The sequence below is a fragment of the Hippopotamus amphibius genome, chromosome 14, assembly GCF_030028045.1.
Source record: "Hippopotamus amphibius kiboko isolate mHipAmp2 chromosome 14, mHipAmp2.hap2, whole genome shotgun sequence".
Lineage (NCBI taxonomy): Eukaryota > Metazoa > Chordata > Mammalia > Artiodactyla > Hippopotamidae > Hippopotamus > Hippopotamus amphibius.
The window spans coordinates 261,860-275,617 of NC_080199.1; the positions used below are offsets into that span (position 1 = coordinate 261,860).

A 13,758-nucleotide genomic window follows, 5' to 3' on the forward strand; every position below is an offset into this window, starting at 1 on the left:
ATAACGCATGTTGATAAACTGTGTGTTTTTCTTCTGCTAATCTCTCTGCTGTCACAGAGCTCCAGGGACCCTAACAACAGAAGGAGAAGGTTCTCCCCGCGGTGCATGTTCACCTTTACCAGAGGTTGGCAGACGGCTCTCCTCAGCGCACCGTCCCGAATCCGCTCCAGCACTTGTATCATCAGCTTTTATGTTTAATTCATTTCTGCCATTCTCATATGTACGAAGTATCTTACTGTAGTTTTCACTGCTTTTCATGATGAAGATTGAAGTTGGGCATCTTTCCATGTGTTTACCATCTGTATCTCTTCTGTGGTAAATTGTTCAAATCTTTTGCCCTTTTAATTGGGTTTTCTTATTGAGTTTTTAAAGTTTTTTTTTTAAATATATTCTGGATACAAGTCCTTTATCAGATGAGTGTTTTGCACATATTTTCTTCTAGCCTGTGGCTTGTCTTTTCATTTTCTTACTAGTATCTTTTGAACAGCAGACGTGTTTAATTTTGATGAAGTCCAATTTATCAAATTTCTTTTCCTTTTATAGTTTGTGTTTTTGGTATCATATCTAAGAAATCTTTGCCTACCACAGGGTTGTGAAGTTTTTCTTCTGCCTTTTCTTCTAGAAAGCTTTTGGTTTTGGCTCTTATGTTTAGATCTATTTCAACTGAATTTTACATATGACAGGATTCACTTTTCTCCCTGCAGATGTCCAGTTGTATTACCTTAGCACCTTTGGAAAATGAGCTGACTTTCTGTGCATGGGTCTGTTTATGGCTTCTGTGTTCTGTTCCCTGGACCTGCACCCCTTTCCTCACACCAGCCCCACACTGTCTTAGTTCCTGTGTCTTCATAGCAAGTCTTAGATCAGTCGTGTGACTCACCAGCTTTGTTCTTTTCCAAAATTGTTTTGCTGTTTTAGGTCCTTTGAATTGTCATTTACAGTTTTCATCTTCTTAATTTCCAAAATGACTGAGATTACATTGATCTGTAGATTAATTAGGGGAGAATGAACATCTTAACAAAATTGAGTCTTCAGACCCTCCAGCATGGCATGTCTCTCCATGTACTTGGGTCTTTCATTTCTCTTGTCAGGGTTTTGTGTCTGTTCTATATCCTTTTGAATGTTTCAAACTTTGTTCTATGTTCTGGTATTACCCACTTAAAATTAAATTAAGTACTTCCAAAAATAAAGAGGGATAATGATGTGTGAGTTGTGGGAGTCATCTGAGCATTAAATATGTGACTCCTCCCTATTCCAGTCAAACTCATAAAAGCATAGTTACTTGAAATTTCAAACTTCAGATGTAACCCTCCTGTCCAGCCGAACTAATCGCGGAGTCTGGAATTTCTTTATCCCTCTTCAGTGGAATACGTTGCCCAATTCAGTTCCAAGAAATGTTTGTTTCTTGTGGCTTTGTTCCTGCAAGACTCAAAATCGTATTCCCATCAGGGGAAAGGGTGGAATTGTGCAGGAGCCAAGCAGAGAGGAAGCAGAGTCTTTGGGGGGCTCTGCCTGGTGACGGCGCGCTCTGAGGGCGGTCAGAGGTGGTGGGACCCGCGTCAGGACCTTGGCGGGATGCCCCCCGAGACCAGGAGCGATGGGAGGGGAGGAGCCTGGAATGGGTCCCAGGGGCCATCCTGCCCTCGTAACTTGATGCTGGCTGGAGGAGATCCCAGCTCCACTGCAGCAGAGTTCCCGGAGTTCCGGTGGAGCCTGCTCTTCCTGCGGCCTCCGTGGCTGTGCTCTCTGCCGCGGACTCTCGTGCCGTGGCCTGAGTGCCCTGTGAGGCCTGTGGCTGGGCAGGATTTGGCTCCAGATGGTTCTGCGTGGCCAGAGCTGAGCCAGGAGGCCGACGTGGGCAGTGGTGGTGACCCTTGGAGCCACGTGTGCTGCATCCACTTTGCAAGTGGACAGAAGGGCTGGCCTTGAACCTCCGAGCCTGGTCTTCCCCAAGGCTGTCAGACAGTGGGAGGTGGGCGGAGGGACAAGGTGAACATGCTGAGATGCCGAGGGGACAGCGAGCAGGGAGACAGGGCTGGAGGCAGGTGACAGTGGGGGAGTAAACAGAGCCGACTCCGCCACCCTCAGCCCCCAGCACGCGGGCTGGCGTGTCCCTATGTCACCTCTGACCTCCTGCCTGTGCCCGGTGCTGTGTCTGTCGGGGTCTGGAGTCCAGGCGTGAAGACTGCCGGGAGGAGATCCGTATCCCCTGCACCGGGCTTCTCTGGCTGGGCGCCTCGAGACTAGACAGAAGACAGACTAACGAGAGAAACAAGCATTTTTAATGCCCTTTCAAGCACACGTCAGGGGAGAAACCTCAGGGACGAGCAGCTGGGAGTGTTGCATGTGGGCCTGCAGCGCATCTTAGCAGAGGGGCAGCCCTTCAGAGGAGGGACGGGACGAAGGAGAGGGATCTCGGACTCCGAGGGGGCTGCGTGGGTGAGGTGTGTGTGCGGGGCCCTCTGGGGCCGGCGCCCCCTCTCGCTTGCCTCCAGCTCCAGGACCCACTGCGTGTGTTTTGGGCGCGTGTCCTGAGCTCCCCCGGAGCCAACGGCAGAGCGCCCTTTTCCTTACATCTCCCGCTGACGAGAAGATGGCCCAGGCCCCAGCAAGGTCTCATGAGAGCCTTTGGGAGCAGAACAGAGGCCGCCCTACAGGTCCCAGGGGAGGCCGAAGAGGAGGTGACATCGCAGGAGGGCCTGGCGGGACAGGGGTGTTTGGGGAGAAGAAGTGATGGGAGAACCACGGGAGGCAGAGCCGGGCGCTGAGGCCCAGAGCCCGTGGGCAGGATGTCTGGCCACGGTGGCCTGGCCACGTCTGTGACCTCCCCCTCCCCCCCAGGGTTGCTGCAGGATGACATGAGAGGAGGACGTGGGGACTGGGGGGCAGAATGAGTGGGAAATCACAGATTGGCTGGGGACAGTCAGGTCTCACTGTGAGGCTGCCGGGTGCTTCTGCTCAGACCGGAGCTGGCACACGTCTTTGAAGAAATCTGAAATGGAGAGCTGTTCCTTTGAGAGGAGGACTCTGTGTCCCGGGCACGGGCAGGGCGGGCTGGCCAGCTCAGGGCTCTGTGGGGGGCAGCGGGGGTCTGGGGCGGTGTCCGAGCAGCGGAGGACGCCAGGGTGGAACCGCGTCAGGGCCCCAGGGTGTCTCCTTCGGTAAACGCACTGCGATCCTGAATTGGGCTGTGTCCTGGGCTGCAGGAAAGAAACAGTTGACCCTAAAAATGTTTACGTTTACTTCGTCCTTTCTCAATCGCATTTACGTGTGTGATGTACAGCGTACGTAAGACGTGTGTGCGTGCGTGTTACGTGCATGTACGTGTGTACACAGGGCTGCTTGTGTGGCCGGGCTCCCGACTCCCCTCCCCCATGGTCCCCGTGCTCGAGGCCGCGGGGTGTGGGAGGGGAGCACAGCCCAGTGCCTCGTGCCCCTGTCCTCCCCGGCTGTGGGCGCACGGCTGCTGGCTGCCCGCGCGCTTCTCTGGAGTGAATGACGTGACGGTTGTGGGTGTATGTTTAAATACTATAAATCTACGCTGGGTATGTTTACATGTGTATTTTCATTGAAATTCTAGCTCCTAAGTACCAAGCCTGTGTCAAGAGTGTAAAACTGTTGAGAGCAGATGTTCTCAAACTTTGGGACCCACAGACGTTTCCTGGGGACCTCATGAAAATGCAGATTCCAGGGCCCCACCCCAGAGATTGTTTTCTCATCTGGGATGGGGCCTGGGAACGTGCATTTAGGAAACCCTCCAGCTGTTTCCATGCGGGTGGCCCGGGATCACACTGGGAGACGCTGGGTCATCACCCGGACAGGTGGTGACCCCGCTTATCCCACCGGCCTGACAGGAGCGTGTGTGCACACGTCCCACCGCGACGTGTGCCCGTGCGTGCCTGCCTGCCCTGTGTAAGCCGCCCGTGCACGCTCCCTGAGAGCTCGGTGTGCACGTGACTTCCAAGCTGCAGCGCACACAAGCACGCACGCATGTCCGGGGAACCCGCGGCAGAGTCTTGCCCGCAGACGGTGCCCCGCCCCGCCCTGCGGCACGGCCGTCGGGGCAGCAAGTGGCCGTGATGTGGCTGCCCGGGGTGCCTGCGCCCCCACCCCGTCCCACACGCCTCCCTCCAGGCCCTGAGCACCGCGCCTGCAGGGACCCCTCTCCCATCTGCAGGGTCTCTGCCGGGTACCCCCGCCTCCCGCGGCCTGGGTGACGTGGGAGGAGGCGCCCGCCCGCACCCAGGCTGTGGATGCCGGGCTCTGCACGGGGCGGACGTGGCACCCCCGAGATGGAACGAGGCGTCTGTTTCCCGGAGGTCTGTTCTGGATGTTCCATTTGAAACGATGGGCGGCGATAGTGGAGACTCTGTTCACGGCGCTGCCGGGGGGTGGGTTGCGCCCTCGTGACTGGTCTCCTCTGTGTTGATCTTCCAGGGAAGGTGGCCATCCAGAAAGAAGACCTGCAGAAGTACCACAACAGGGACACGTGGTTCCAGCTGCAGCACGTGGACGCCGACTCCGAGGTGCAGGTGAGGCCTTGTGGAGCCCGCGGGACCCGGGGGCCTCCGGGCGGAGGAGACCTGGTTGTGGTTAGAGAAGTAGGTGCAGAGGAAACGGGGTAGCAGACCACCCCTGGGTGCGTCCTCCTAGGCGTGTTCATTCTGTGTGTTCCTTCAGTTATGTCGGACTTGGTCGTGCAGCTTAAAAAGTGTAAAATGCGCAAGAACGTAACACAGTATTGAAGGTAAAGAGAGAATAAGGTGAGAAAACGTAAGGCTGTGGGTCTCTGTCTGCTGGAGGCACCTGCGTGTGCTCTGGCCTCCCTGCCCTCAGCTGGGTCTGGAGCAGAAGGAAGTGACCAGAGGGACGACGTCCCCGTGGTCAGGGTGTCCCAGCCTTGCCCAGCGCCTGGGCAGTGTATTAACTGGGAGTGACCCCTTGACCAGTGCAAGGCGCCCGCCGGAACTAGGGGTTTCTCCCCAAGCAGGGCCGTTCCCAGCATCCAAGAGATGCCATCGCAGGGCCGTCTGCATCTTCTCTGCTGACGCTGGCGTGTGTCTCCCGTCAAGCCTGTCCCTGAGCCCGGGCCGTGCTGGAATTCTGGGGCCAGAGCCTTGGCCGGCAGCACAGCTGCCCGGGGCCAGCACCAAGCCGGGCCGGGCCTGCTCTGACCTCCACGGAGTGCGCGGCCCTGACGCTCTCCGAGCCTCGATTTCCTCCCCTGTAAAGCGGAGTTCTGGGAACAGCAGGGTCAGACAGCAGGAGTCCTGGACAAAATCCCAAAGTGGGCGCCTCTTGGGGCCTCTCCTGGCCCGGCACCTGCCTGCCTCGTCGTGGACCCAGGGCCTTGGCCGAGCTCAGAGCCGCAGGCCGGCGGCTCAGGGTTTCCGCTGCCGGGTGGCCACTGCCCAAACTTCGACAGAGAGGCAGCCAGAGGGACGTCGAGAAGCCGAGCCCAAGGGCGTCGTGAGGGTGCTTCACGCGGAGTTCCGACGGGGGGGCCCCTGCGTGCTGCGGGGACCGGGGGACCTGTGGCTGCCCAGAACTAATAACGAATAACGGTGCCCAAGCCCAGGAGCAGAGTCCTGGCGATGACCGCGGCGCGGACACCAGAGGACAGCGGCCGCCCCGCTCGGGCTGCCCAGGGGCTCCGTCGTAGGAAGAAGGCTCGGGTGCCTGTGCCGAGCTTCTCACCTGCCCGCCCGCCGCCCTGCATCACCGGTGTTCTGAGGAGATCCTGCCTGCAGCCGCGAAGAGCCCACTGTTTAGTCCCCAGATTTCGGCTCTGTTTTGTTGGCAAGGGGAGCTTTTCCTTTCTCGTGCCTTTCAAAAAAAACTTAACGTTTAATTTTGAAATGGTTACAGATTCCCAGGAAGTCACAGAAGTCCTGCACAGGCAGAGATGATGAGAAGCTGTGTGCTCTCCTGTTCACACGCCAGGACTCTAGCAGGAAGCAGGGCCGTGTCCCTTCCTGGGCCCCGCACAGTGACATCCGCATAACTGGTGCAGGGTACTCCGCCCCATGTGGGTCTCACCAGTCCTGCGTGTGCATCACACATGTGGCTGCGTGACCACGGCTGCCCAGATCCGGAGCTGCTGGGTCACCGCAGCCTTGGGAACGCGGACGTCTGTGTCCACCGTGCGGCCTGAGGACGTCCAGGCCATTTCCTGATGGTCCCCGGGACGTGGGTCCCCACCGGCTGGTGATTCCACAGAAGGGGGATGGTGCGGCCGCGGCGGCCGCCGAGTTCTGGGCACCAGGCGCGTGCTTTCCGGAGGGTACCTGCTGTCACGGCAGCAGCCTTTAAAGGGGTGGTTACACGTCGGCCCTGCAGCCACGGAGGGCAAGGGGACACGCAGGGTTTCTCCAGCCACCTGCTCAGCCATTCACAGTCAAAGGCAGCAGACGACGTCCCAAAGCCGGGGCCCGCGAGAGACCACTGAGTCACAGAAGTGGGGCAGGACGAGGAGTTGACGTCCGGCTTCCCTCCAGAGCTGGTGTCTTCAAAGGTCTCTGGTCCCATGCTCTACTTAACAGAACCTGTCGCTCTGCCCCTTCCCTGGCCCCGACTGGGCAGCTTCCAGGCGAGGCGCTCAGCACGGCACAGACGGCCCACCCGCGGTCCCTGCTGGGCAGCCGCGGCCAGGACGCACGTTCACGTCCGCCAGGGCCCCTCCTGATCCTCCAGGGACACCGGCGGCCGCCAGCTCTGCTCTGAGCAGCTCCCGCCAAAGCGTGTTCTTGGAGCACGTGTTCCGGCAGAGCGGCAGCCCCCCAGCCCCCGCCCCTCCGGCCTCGCCGTGGACACCCTGGGAACGTCCTCTGCGTGTCCCCTGTCCTGTTGGAGGATTTCCCAACAGCCGGCGTGCACAGCCGTCCACCTGCAGGGACCCGAGACTCTTTCTAAGGCTCGGGAGCTGCGTCCCGGCCCCTCCATGAAGCTCTCAGCTCCTGCGGGGCTGCAGGGCCAGTGCTCGGTCGCCCGGGCCCGGCCTTGCTCTGCACCGACCTCCGCCCGGCCGCGCAGGCCCCGCGAAGAACGCAGGTGGAGTGGGGACGGCGCGGGCGCTGCTGTGCCCTGGCCCGCGGCCACGGGCCCTGCAGGCCCGGGACCGGCGCCTCCCTGAGAAAAATGCACAGGAGACACCCATGCTTTTCTCTCTTCATCAGCTTTATTTTTGAGCAATTTTACATTTGCAGAAAAGTAGAGGGGGAAGTACGAAGAATCCCACCTACCCGCCCTTCGTTAGTGTCCCGGGCATTTGCCGCGGTTGACCAGTGACATTCGCTGAGGCCCCCGGCTCACCCTGGGGTCGGCCTTGGGCACTGGGCCTCCTGGCTGGCAGGTGGGTGATGTCTCCGCTCCACGTCAGAACCACAGCTGGTTTCCTGCAGCCAGGAGTGACAGCCATGCTTTCATTTCTTTTTCTTTTTCTTTTTTTTTTTGCTGTGCGCGGGCTTTCTTTTTTCGTTGCAGTGAGTGGGGGCTACTCTTCGTTGTGGTGCGCGGGCTCCTCATTGCCGTGGCTTCTCTTGTTGTGGAGCACGGGCTCTAGGCGCGTGGGTTTCAGTAGTTGCAGCACATGGGCTCAGTAGTTGTGGCTCACGGGCTCTAGAGCTCAGGCTCAATAGCTGTGGTGCACGGGCTTAGCTTCTCTGGCACATGTGGTATCTTCCCGGGGCAGGGATCGAACCCGTGTCCCCTGCATGGGCAGGCGGATTCTTAACCACTACGTCCCCTGGAAGCCCTTTCATTTCTGTTCTTAGTAATTTGTGTCCTCTCTCTCTGTTTTTTCTTAGCGGGTCTAGAATTTTACTGATCTTTTCAAAAAAACAGCTTTGATTTGTTTTTCTCTATTGATTTCCTGTTTTCTGTATCATTGGTTTCTGCTCTGATTCATATTATTTCTTTTCTTCTGCTCACTTTGGATTTAATGTGCTCTTCTTTTTCTAGTTTCCTAAGGTGGAAGCTTACATTATTGATTTTTAGACCTTTCTTCCTTCCAATATATATGCATTCACTGCTTCACATTTCCCTCTAAGCTTTGCTTTTGCTGCATTTCACAGATTTTGATGTTTTTTTTCGTTTTCACGTATGAAAAAAAAATTCAAAGTATTTTTCGTTTTCTCCTGAGACTTCTTCTTTGGCCTGCTTGTTATTTGGAAGTGTGTTGTTTAATCTCCACATATTTTGAGACTTTCCAGCTATCTTTCTGTCACTGAGTTCTAGTTTAATTTCCACTGTGGTCTGAGCGTGGCCATGACGTTGCTTTTATTTTCCTGAACTTGCTGACGTGTGTTTAAGGCAGGCTGGTCTGTACCAGGGGGTGTTCTGGGAGGCAGGTGATGCTGTCAGTCCCAGTTGCTTTTCTAAACGGTTTCTTATCTTGTGCTCCTTAAATGAGACTGGGGAGGACTATGAAATCAGCATTTTCAATGCTCTCTGCTAGGGTTTCTCTTCCCGTGACCATCATAAATGTGAAGACTCTTGCCTGGACCAACAGTTGAGGAGGATTCCGCTGGACCCTCCATGGGGCTGACCCCTCTCCAGGGGTCCGGCCCCCGTGGGAAGCAGGGCCACCCCTACCCTCAGCCGGCTGGTGGGCTCGGGACCGCCTCCCTGGGGAGGGCATCCGTTGGGGTCAAAACAAGCAAGGGAGCAGTTTTTTGTTTTTGTATTTTCTAAGCTCTTTAATGGAGTATAATAGCTTTACACTGTTGTGCCAGTTTCTGCTGTACACCAAAGTGAATCAGCTGTATGTATACACACGTCCCCATATCCCCTCCCTCCCACGACTCCTTCCCACCCTCCCTGTCCCAGCCCTCTGAGTCGCCACCAGTGGTCGAGCTGATCTCCCTGTGTTATGCAGCAGCCTCCCAATAGCTATTTAGTTTACATTTGGTCGTGTGTATATGTCAGTGCTACTCTCTCACGTCGTCCCGGCTTCAGGGGGCAGTTTTGTGTGTAGCCGAGCAGGCAACAGGCCTGTGCGTCCGGTGGAGGTCGCGTGCCCTGCAGAGGCTGAGCCTGGGAACCCTCACTTCCTGCCCGCCCTGCGTGCAGGGTGTGGCCCGTGGCACCGGGCGGTGGTGTTTGCAGCGGGCTGTTTGTGTGGTGAGGATGGGTGTGAACCTCTGAGCTGCAGATCCTGGGGTGTTCTGCAGGGGTTCCTCTCCACGGTGTGTGTGTGTGTTTTGTTTACCTCGTACCACCCTCCCCCAAACCACCCAAAATGCAACAGCACAAATCGGCTGACCACATCTGCCCCCTCCTGGAGGAAGCGTCGCCCCAGGAGAGGAAGCTCGAGCAGTCACCGTCCGTGCCCGTCCCCCGCTGGGGGAGCAGGAGCGCGGGCAGCCGGCGGCCCCTCAGCCCAGCGTGTGGCGCCCGAGGTCGGGGCCCAGCTTCTCGGGAGCCGGTCAGGCATCCACCGGGGGTGTCGCCCTGAGGGGCCGTGGTCCACGGTCCACCTCAGCGCAGGGGCCGGTGCCCCGGGGGGTGACGAAGGGCGCCGGGCTGACCGGGCCTCCCGGGCGCAGGCGGGCGTCCTGCTGCGTTGGTTTCTGCGTCGTCAGTCTCTGCGCTGTCGTTTCATCGTAGGGACGGCAGTGCCCGCGCCAGGAACGTGTGAGGGTGGGGTGGTGCCGGAAGCCGCCCCCCACCCGTGCACCACTGGCCTTTGGGGACTTTGTTTTCTCCGCCTGCGTGGGGAGCCCCTACTCCTCCCAGTTACTGGCCCCAAGAATTCGCTCGTGGGCCGCCCGGCCCCGTGCGGGGGTTACGATGCGCAGTGGACCCTGTGTCTGGCCCGGCAGGTGAGGCGCGCTCCCGGCAGACACCCCAGGGCGCTGTGGGAAGGTCGGCCGCTCCAGGCCAGCGCGTCCCCACGAGGAGCAGGTGCCGTCAGAGCCCGCTCCGTGTCGGGACGCTGGTGTTGCCAGGGACCACGCGGCTGTGATGCCCGCGAGCAGGTCCTAGCTCGAGGGACTTACACGGTCCGCCTGCCCGCAGGTGAGGACAGGGCCGGGGAAGGCCGGCACCCAGCCCTGCCCGCAGCTGGGGGGCCTCGGCGCGTCTGCAGCCGTGAGTGCCGCCCGCAACCTGGGCTCCCCGGGGGAGGCGTCTGTGTCATCGGGGAACCCGTGTCCGTGTCACGGGAGAGGGGTCTTGTCGGGGAGGCCGGCAGCCTGGGGGCAGCTGCTCGCGTCCCAGCCTACAGCCGTGGAGCTGGGTTGCTCTCAGCGGGAGAGGCTCTCATGGTGCTTGTGGGCTCCTGCGCGTGGGGGACGAGAGGGGCTCGGGGGACGGAGGCATCGCCCTTGGTCCTTCTCACGGCCAGATCCTGCGTTCTTGTCTATCTCCTCCTGTCCGGCAGGCGGGGCTCCAGCCGGGCTGCCCCCCACGCCGCACCCTCATCCTTGGGCTGCCTGTCCAGGTCCAGCCTCTCCCTTTCTCGTCATCAGGGCTGCGGGCATTTTGTCCAGATGCTTCCCTGGTGGCTCAGGTCAAGCTCTGAGGCAGCAGGTGGGAAGGTCTGGCTGCCATCGGAGCGGCCTTTCCTGGGGCAGAAGAGGGACAGCGAGGGTCCCAGGCCCTGGGGCCATTGGCCAGGCCAGCGCGTGCCCCATGCAGACGCCCCGGGGCCAGAGCGCTAGATGCTCCCATGTGGGGTTGGGGTCCCGGCCGCCACTGCGGGGAGCTGATGGGGCAGTGACGGGAGCATCTGGGGCTGGGCATCCCCCCTCGACCCCCCAGCTGGCTGCCCGTGCCTGTCGCATCCTGGCTTCTCCTGAGACACGGCGGCCTTCACAGGCCCGCCCGGGCTGCAGGGTCCAGGGGTTTTCGTTGGAAAGGACCTTGGAGACAAGGGATGCAGTTCAGCCCCGCTTCTAAGGAAAGTCAGCCTACTCACGTAACGCTCGCTCTCGGAAACACGAGCATCGCGCCTACTCCTGTTGGGCTTTTTGGGAGCTGGTCTCCCCCCTTCTCTCTGCGGCCCTGACGAAGCCCTGGCCCCGTCGGCCCCACCCACGCGCTGTCCTCCGCGGGACACTTTGCACAGGCACGCGCGGGGGACGCCCAGCCTGGCCCTGCTGCGCCACTCCATCTGCTCTGCTGCTCCTCCCAGAGCATCCGGGAGTGTTGACTTCCTTCCTGCAGAAGCAGGGCTGAGGTTCCTGGCCTCCGACCCGGCCTCACTGAGGACACCCAGGCAGAGCTGCCCAAGCCCGCCCGGGGCCCGCGGTGTGTGTGTGAACACAGCCCAGAGCGGACAGTCAGACACGTTTGGCATGCTACTCGCTTGACTAGCTTTTCGTTTTCTTTCTTCCGAAACAGCACTTGCTGTCAGCGTGGGGCCCAGCGGGCTGCAAGCGTTCACTCTCTGGGACCTGAGCCAGGCAGGTGGACGCACCATGGACGCCACTCAGCGTCCGGTGTCACCAGCCTGTGGTTGGAGCCCGAGAGCGCCCGCTGCGTGCGGCCCCCCTGACCCACTGTCCTTGTGCCTTTCAGGGCAAGGTCCACCTGGAGCTGAGGCTGAGTGAGGTCATCACCGACTCAGGCGTCGTCTGCCACAAGCTGGCCACGCGGTAAGATACAGGACGGCCGCCGCGGCCCGTCTGCCCAGGGCTAGGTCTAACCCCCAGGGAGCAGGGTGGGTTGTGTTTTTTAAACAAATGACTCAGGATACCCAGAACTGGGGATTCCGCCAGATGACGTACTTAACACCCTTGGAGATACAAATGCTCACCCTGGAGGTGACACGTTTGGCTTTTGCAAAAACCAGTTACTCTGGGCGACGTGTAGGCAAAGAGGTTGGGGTTGCGCCCTGGCTGCACAAGGAAGTGGTGAGGTGGGGGCAGAGCTGGGGCCTGACCTCAGACCTCGACCCCGAAATCAGAGCTCCTTCTGCCCTATAATGCTTGGTGAGCGTGCAGGTGAGAGTGCCCTCATGCGTGTGAGAGGGCAGGTGTGCAGGTGTGATGTGCACACGTGTGCATGGGATGGGCCTAGGTGAAGGCCCTGGGTGTAGACGTGCCTTTTCCAGTGGAGTGGGCTCTGGTCGGGTGTGCTGCAAGCAGCCCCGACCCCCCCCAGGTTGTGCACCGGAGCTGGGACCCTCCCCCAGGTGTGCAGCTGAGCTGGGACCCGCAGGTTTGCAGTTGCTGCAGCAGCGCCCGAGGGAGGAGGGTGTGATATGCCCATGGCTGTTCGCCCGCCGTGCGTCTTGCACCCGGGTGGCGGCTGTGGTGGTTCTTTTTCTGCGGGACGTGTCACTGCAGTCTGGGCCCGTCTTCGTGTTGGTGGGCGCCTTCCTCGTGGGGGTCTGTGAGGAGGGGGAGTGACCCTGAAGGGCGGCTGCCGCCCTCCCTCCGTCAGTGCTTCTCCAAAACGCAAGGTACGGGAAGAACTGTTCCCGTCTGAGCTGCTGCTGGGAAAACCGGTACCCCTGAGGTTCCAAGAGGCACCTGCCGCCCCAACCTTCTTCCTGATCAACAACTGAATGTGATAAAAATGCATTTGCCTTGAACTCGGGCCTTTGGCACCCGCGCAGCAGCCCCGTCTGAGGGAGTCTTGTCCTGAGACCTCCGCCCCGCCGACCCCCCGGGGGGTCAGCCCCTCGCACGAGCTCTTGGCTTGCCCGTGGCTCCACGCCCATCCCAGGAGACGTGCCTGGGAATGCTTGTTAGGTGACGCGTGAGTCACTAAGGGGGGAAGGTGACCCAAGACCAGGTCACGAGCAGAGGGAGAAGCGCGGAAATTCCAGAAAGAAGGGTGAAAAGAGAAAGAGTTGAAAAGATGCGCTGAAGTCCCTGAGACCCAGCCTGTCTAGTGGGACAGAACAAAACTGGAGAAATGGAGAGAGAAGGGGCCACGTGCTCCCGTGAGCAGGAACAGAGGAGACGGGCCTCACCCCAGAGGAGCTCCCGCAAGTGTCAGGCCCGCCAGGCTCCTGGGAGGGGCAGAAGCCGCCCAGGCCGCCCAGCCCACAGACGTGAGCGAGGGGGCAGGGCGCTCAGACCCTTGGCATCCACGTGTGGGGTTAGGGCTCTGCTCCTGCCAGGACGGGACGGTGGGACACATCCCCCTCCTGCCACAAAGGACGACGGCGCTGACGCGTGGGAGCCAGCTGTGAGCATGGCAGGCGACCGGCCCCCGCATGGGGACGTGACAGGGTTGCCACAGGCCAGCGTCCGTCCTGGAGGTGCGTCGGTGACACGGCCAGTGAGGCGTCCCCAGTAGAGCCCAAGGCGGCGAGGGGACAGAGATGGGAGCTGAGGTGTCAAAGCCGCGGTGGCACGTCCTGCAGGGGAGGGGATGTTGTGGTGCCCCCGGACCTGCACGGACAGACAGGGTGCAGCCCCTCGGGGCCAGGCCGGCGAGGGGGCTGTGGGGCAGAGGCCACAGAGCTGGGGGTCATTCGCGTTTGCACCGGCACGTGGGGCGCCTGCTCTCATTCGGGCACAGCATGGACCCCAGGGCCACACCGGGGTGGGGCTTGTGGGGGGGGACGACACAGTGTCCCTGGAGGGCCACTGGCGCCTCCCGGATAGAGCTGCAGACAAGAATTGCTCTTCAAACAAGAGACCCGACCACCGACGGCACAGATGAGCCCAGAACCTGGACGCCGGTGGTGTGACGTTCACAGCGTCTGCATCCGGCCAGAAGCAGGAGCGGACATCATCCAGCGACAGACCAGGGTGACAGGGGACGGAGTAGTGACAAGGCCCGTCCGAGAGCTGGCGTGAC

The 13,758-nt window shown here is 60.0% G+C and overlaps 1 protein-coding gene across 2 annotated transcripts in view; it reads left to right on the forward strand.

The window, feature by feature from the left end:
* RASA3 (RAS p21 protein activator 3) overlaps positions 1-13,758 on the forward strand; it is an 87,439-nt gene that overhangs the window by 51,150 nt on the left and 22,531 nt on the right. For both annotated transcript variants that reach the window (XM_057707740.1, XM_057707741.1), the window contains exons 4-5: positions 4,438-4,532; positions 11,521-11,597. In XM_057707740.1, the coding sequence (XP_057563723.1) occupies positions 4,438-4,532; positions 11,521-11,597 (172 nt within the window). The remainder of the gene's footprint in view (positions 1-4,437; positions 4,533-11,520; positions 11,598-13,758) is intronic.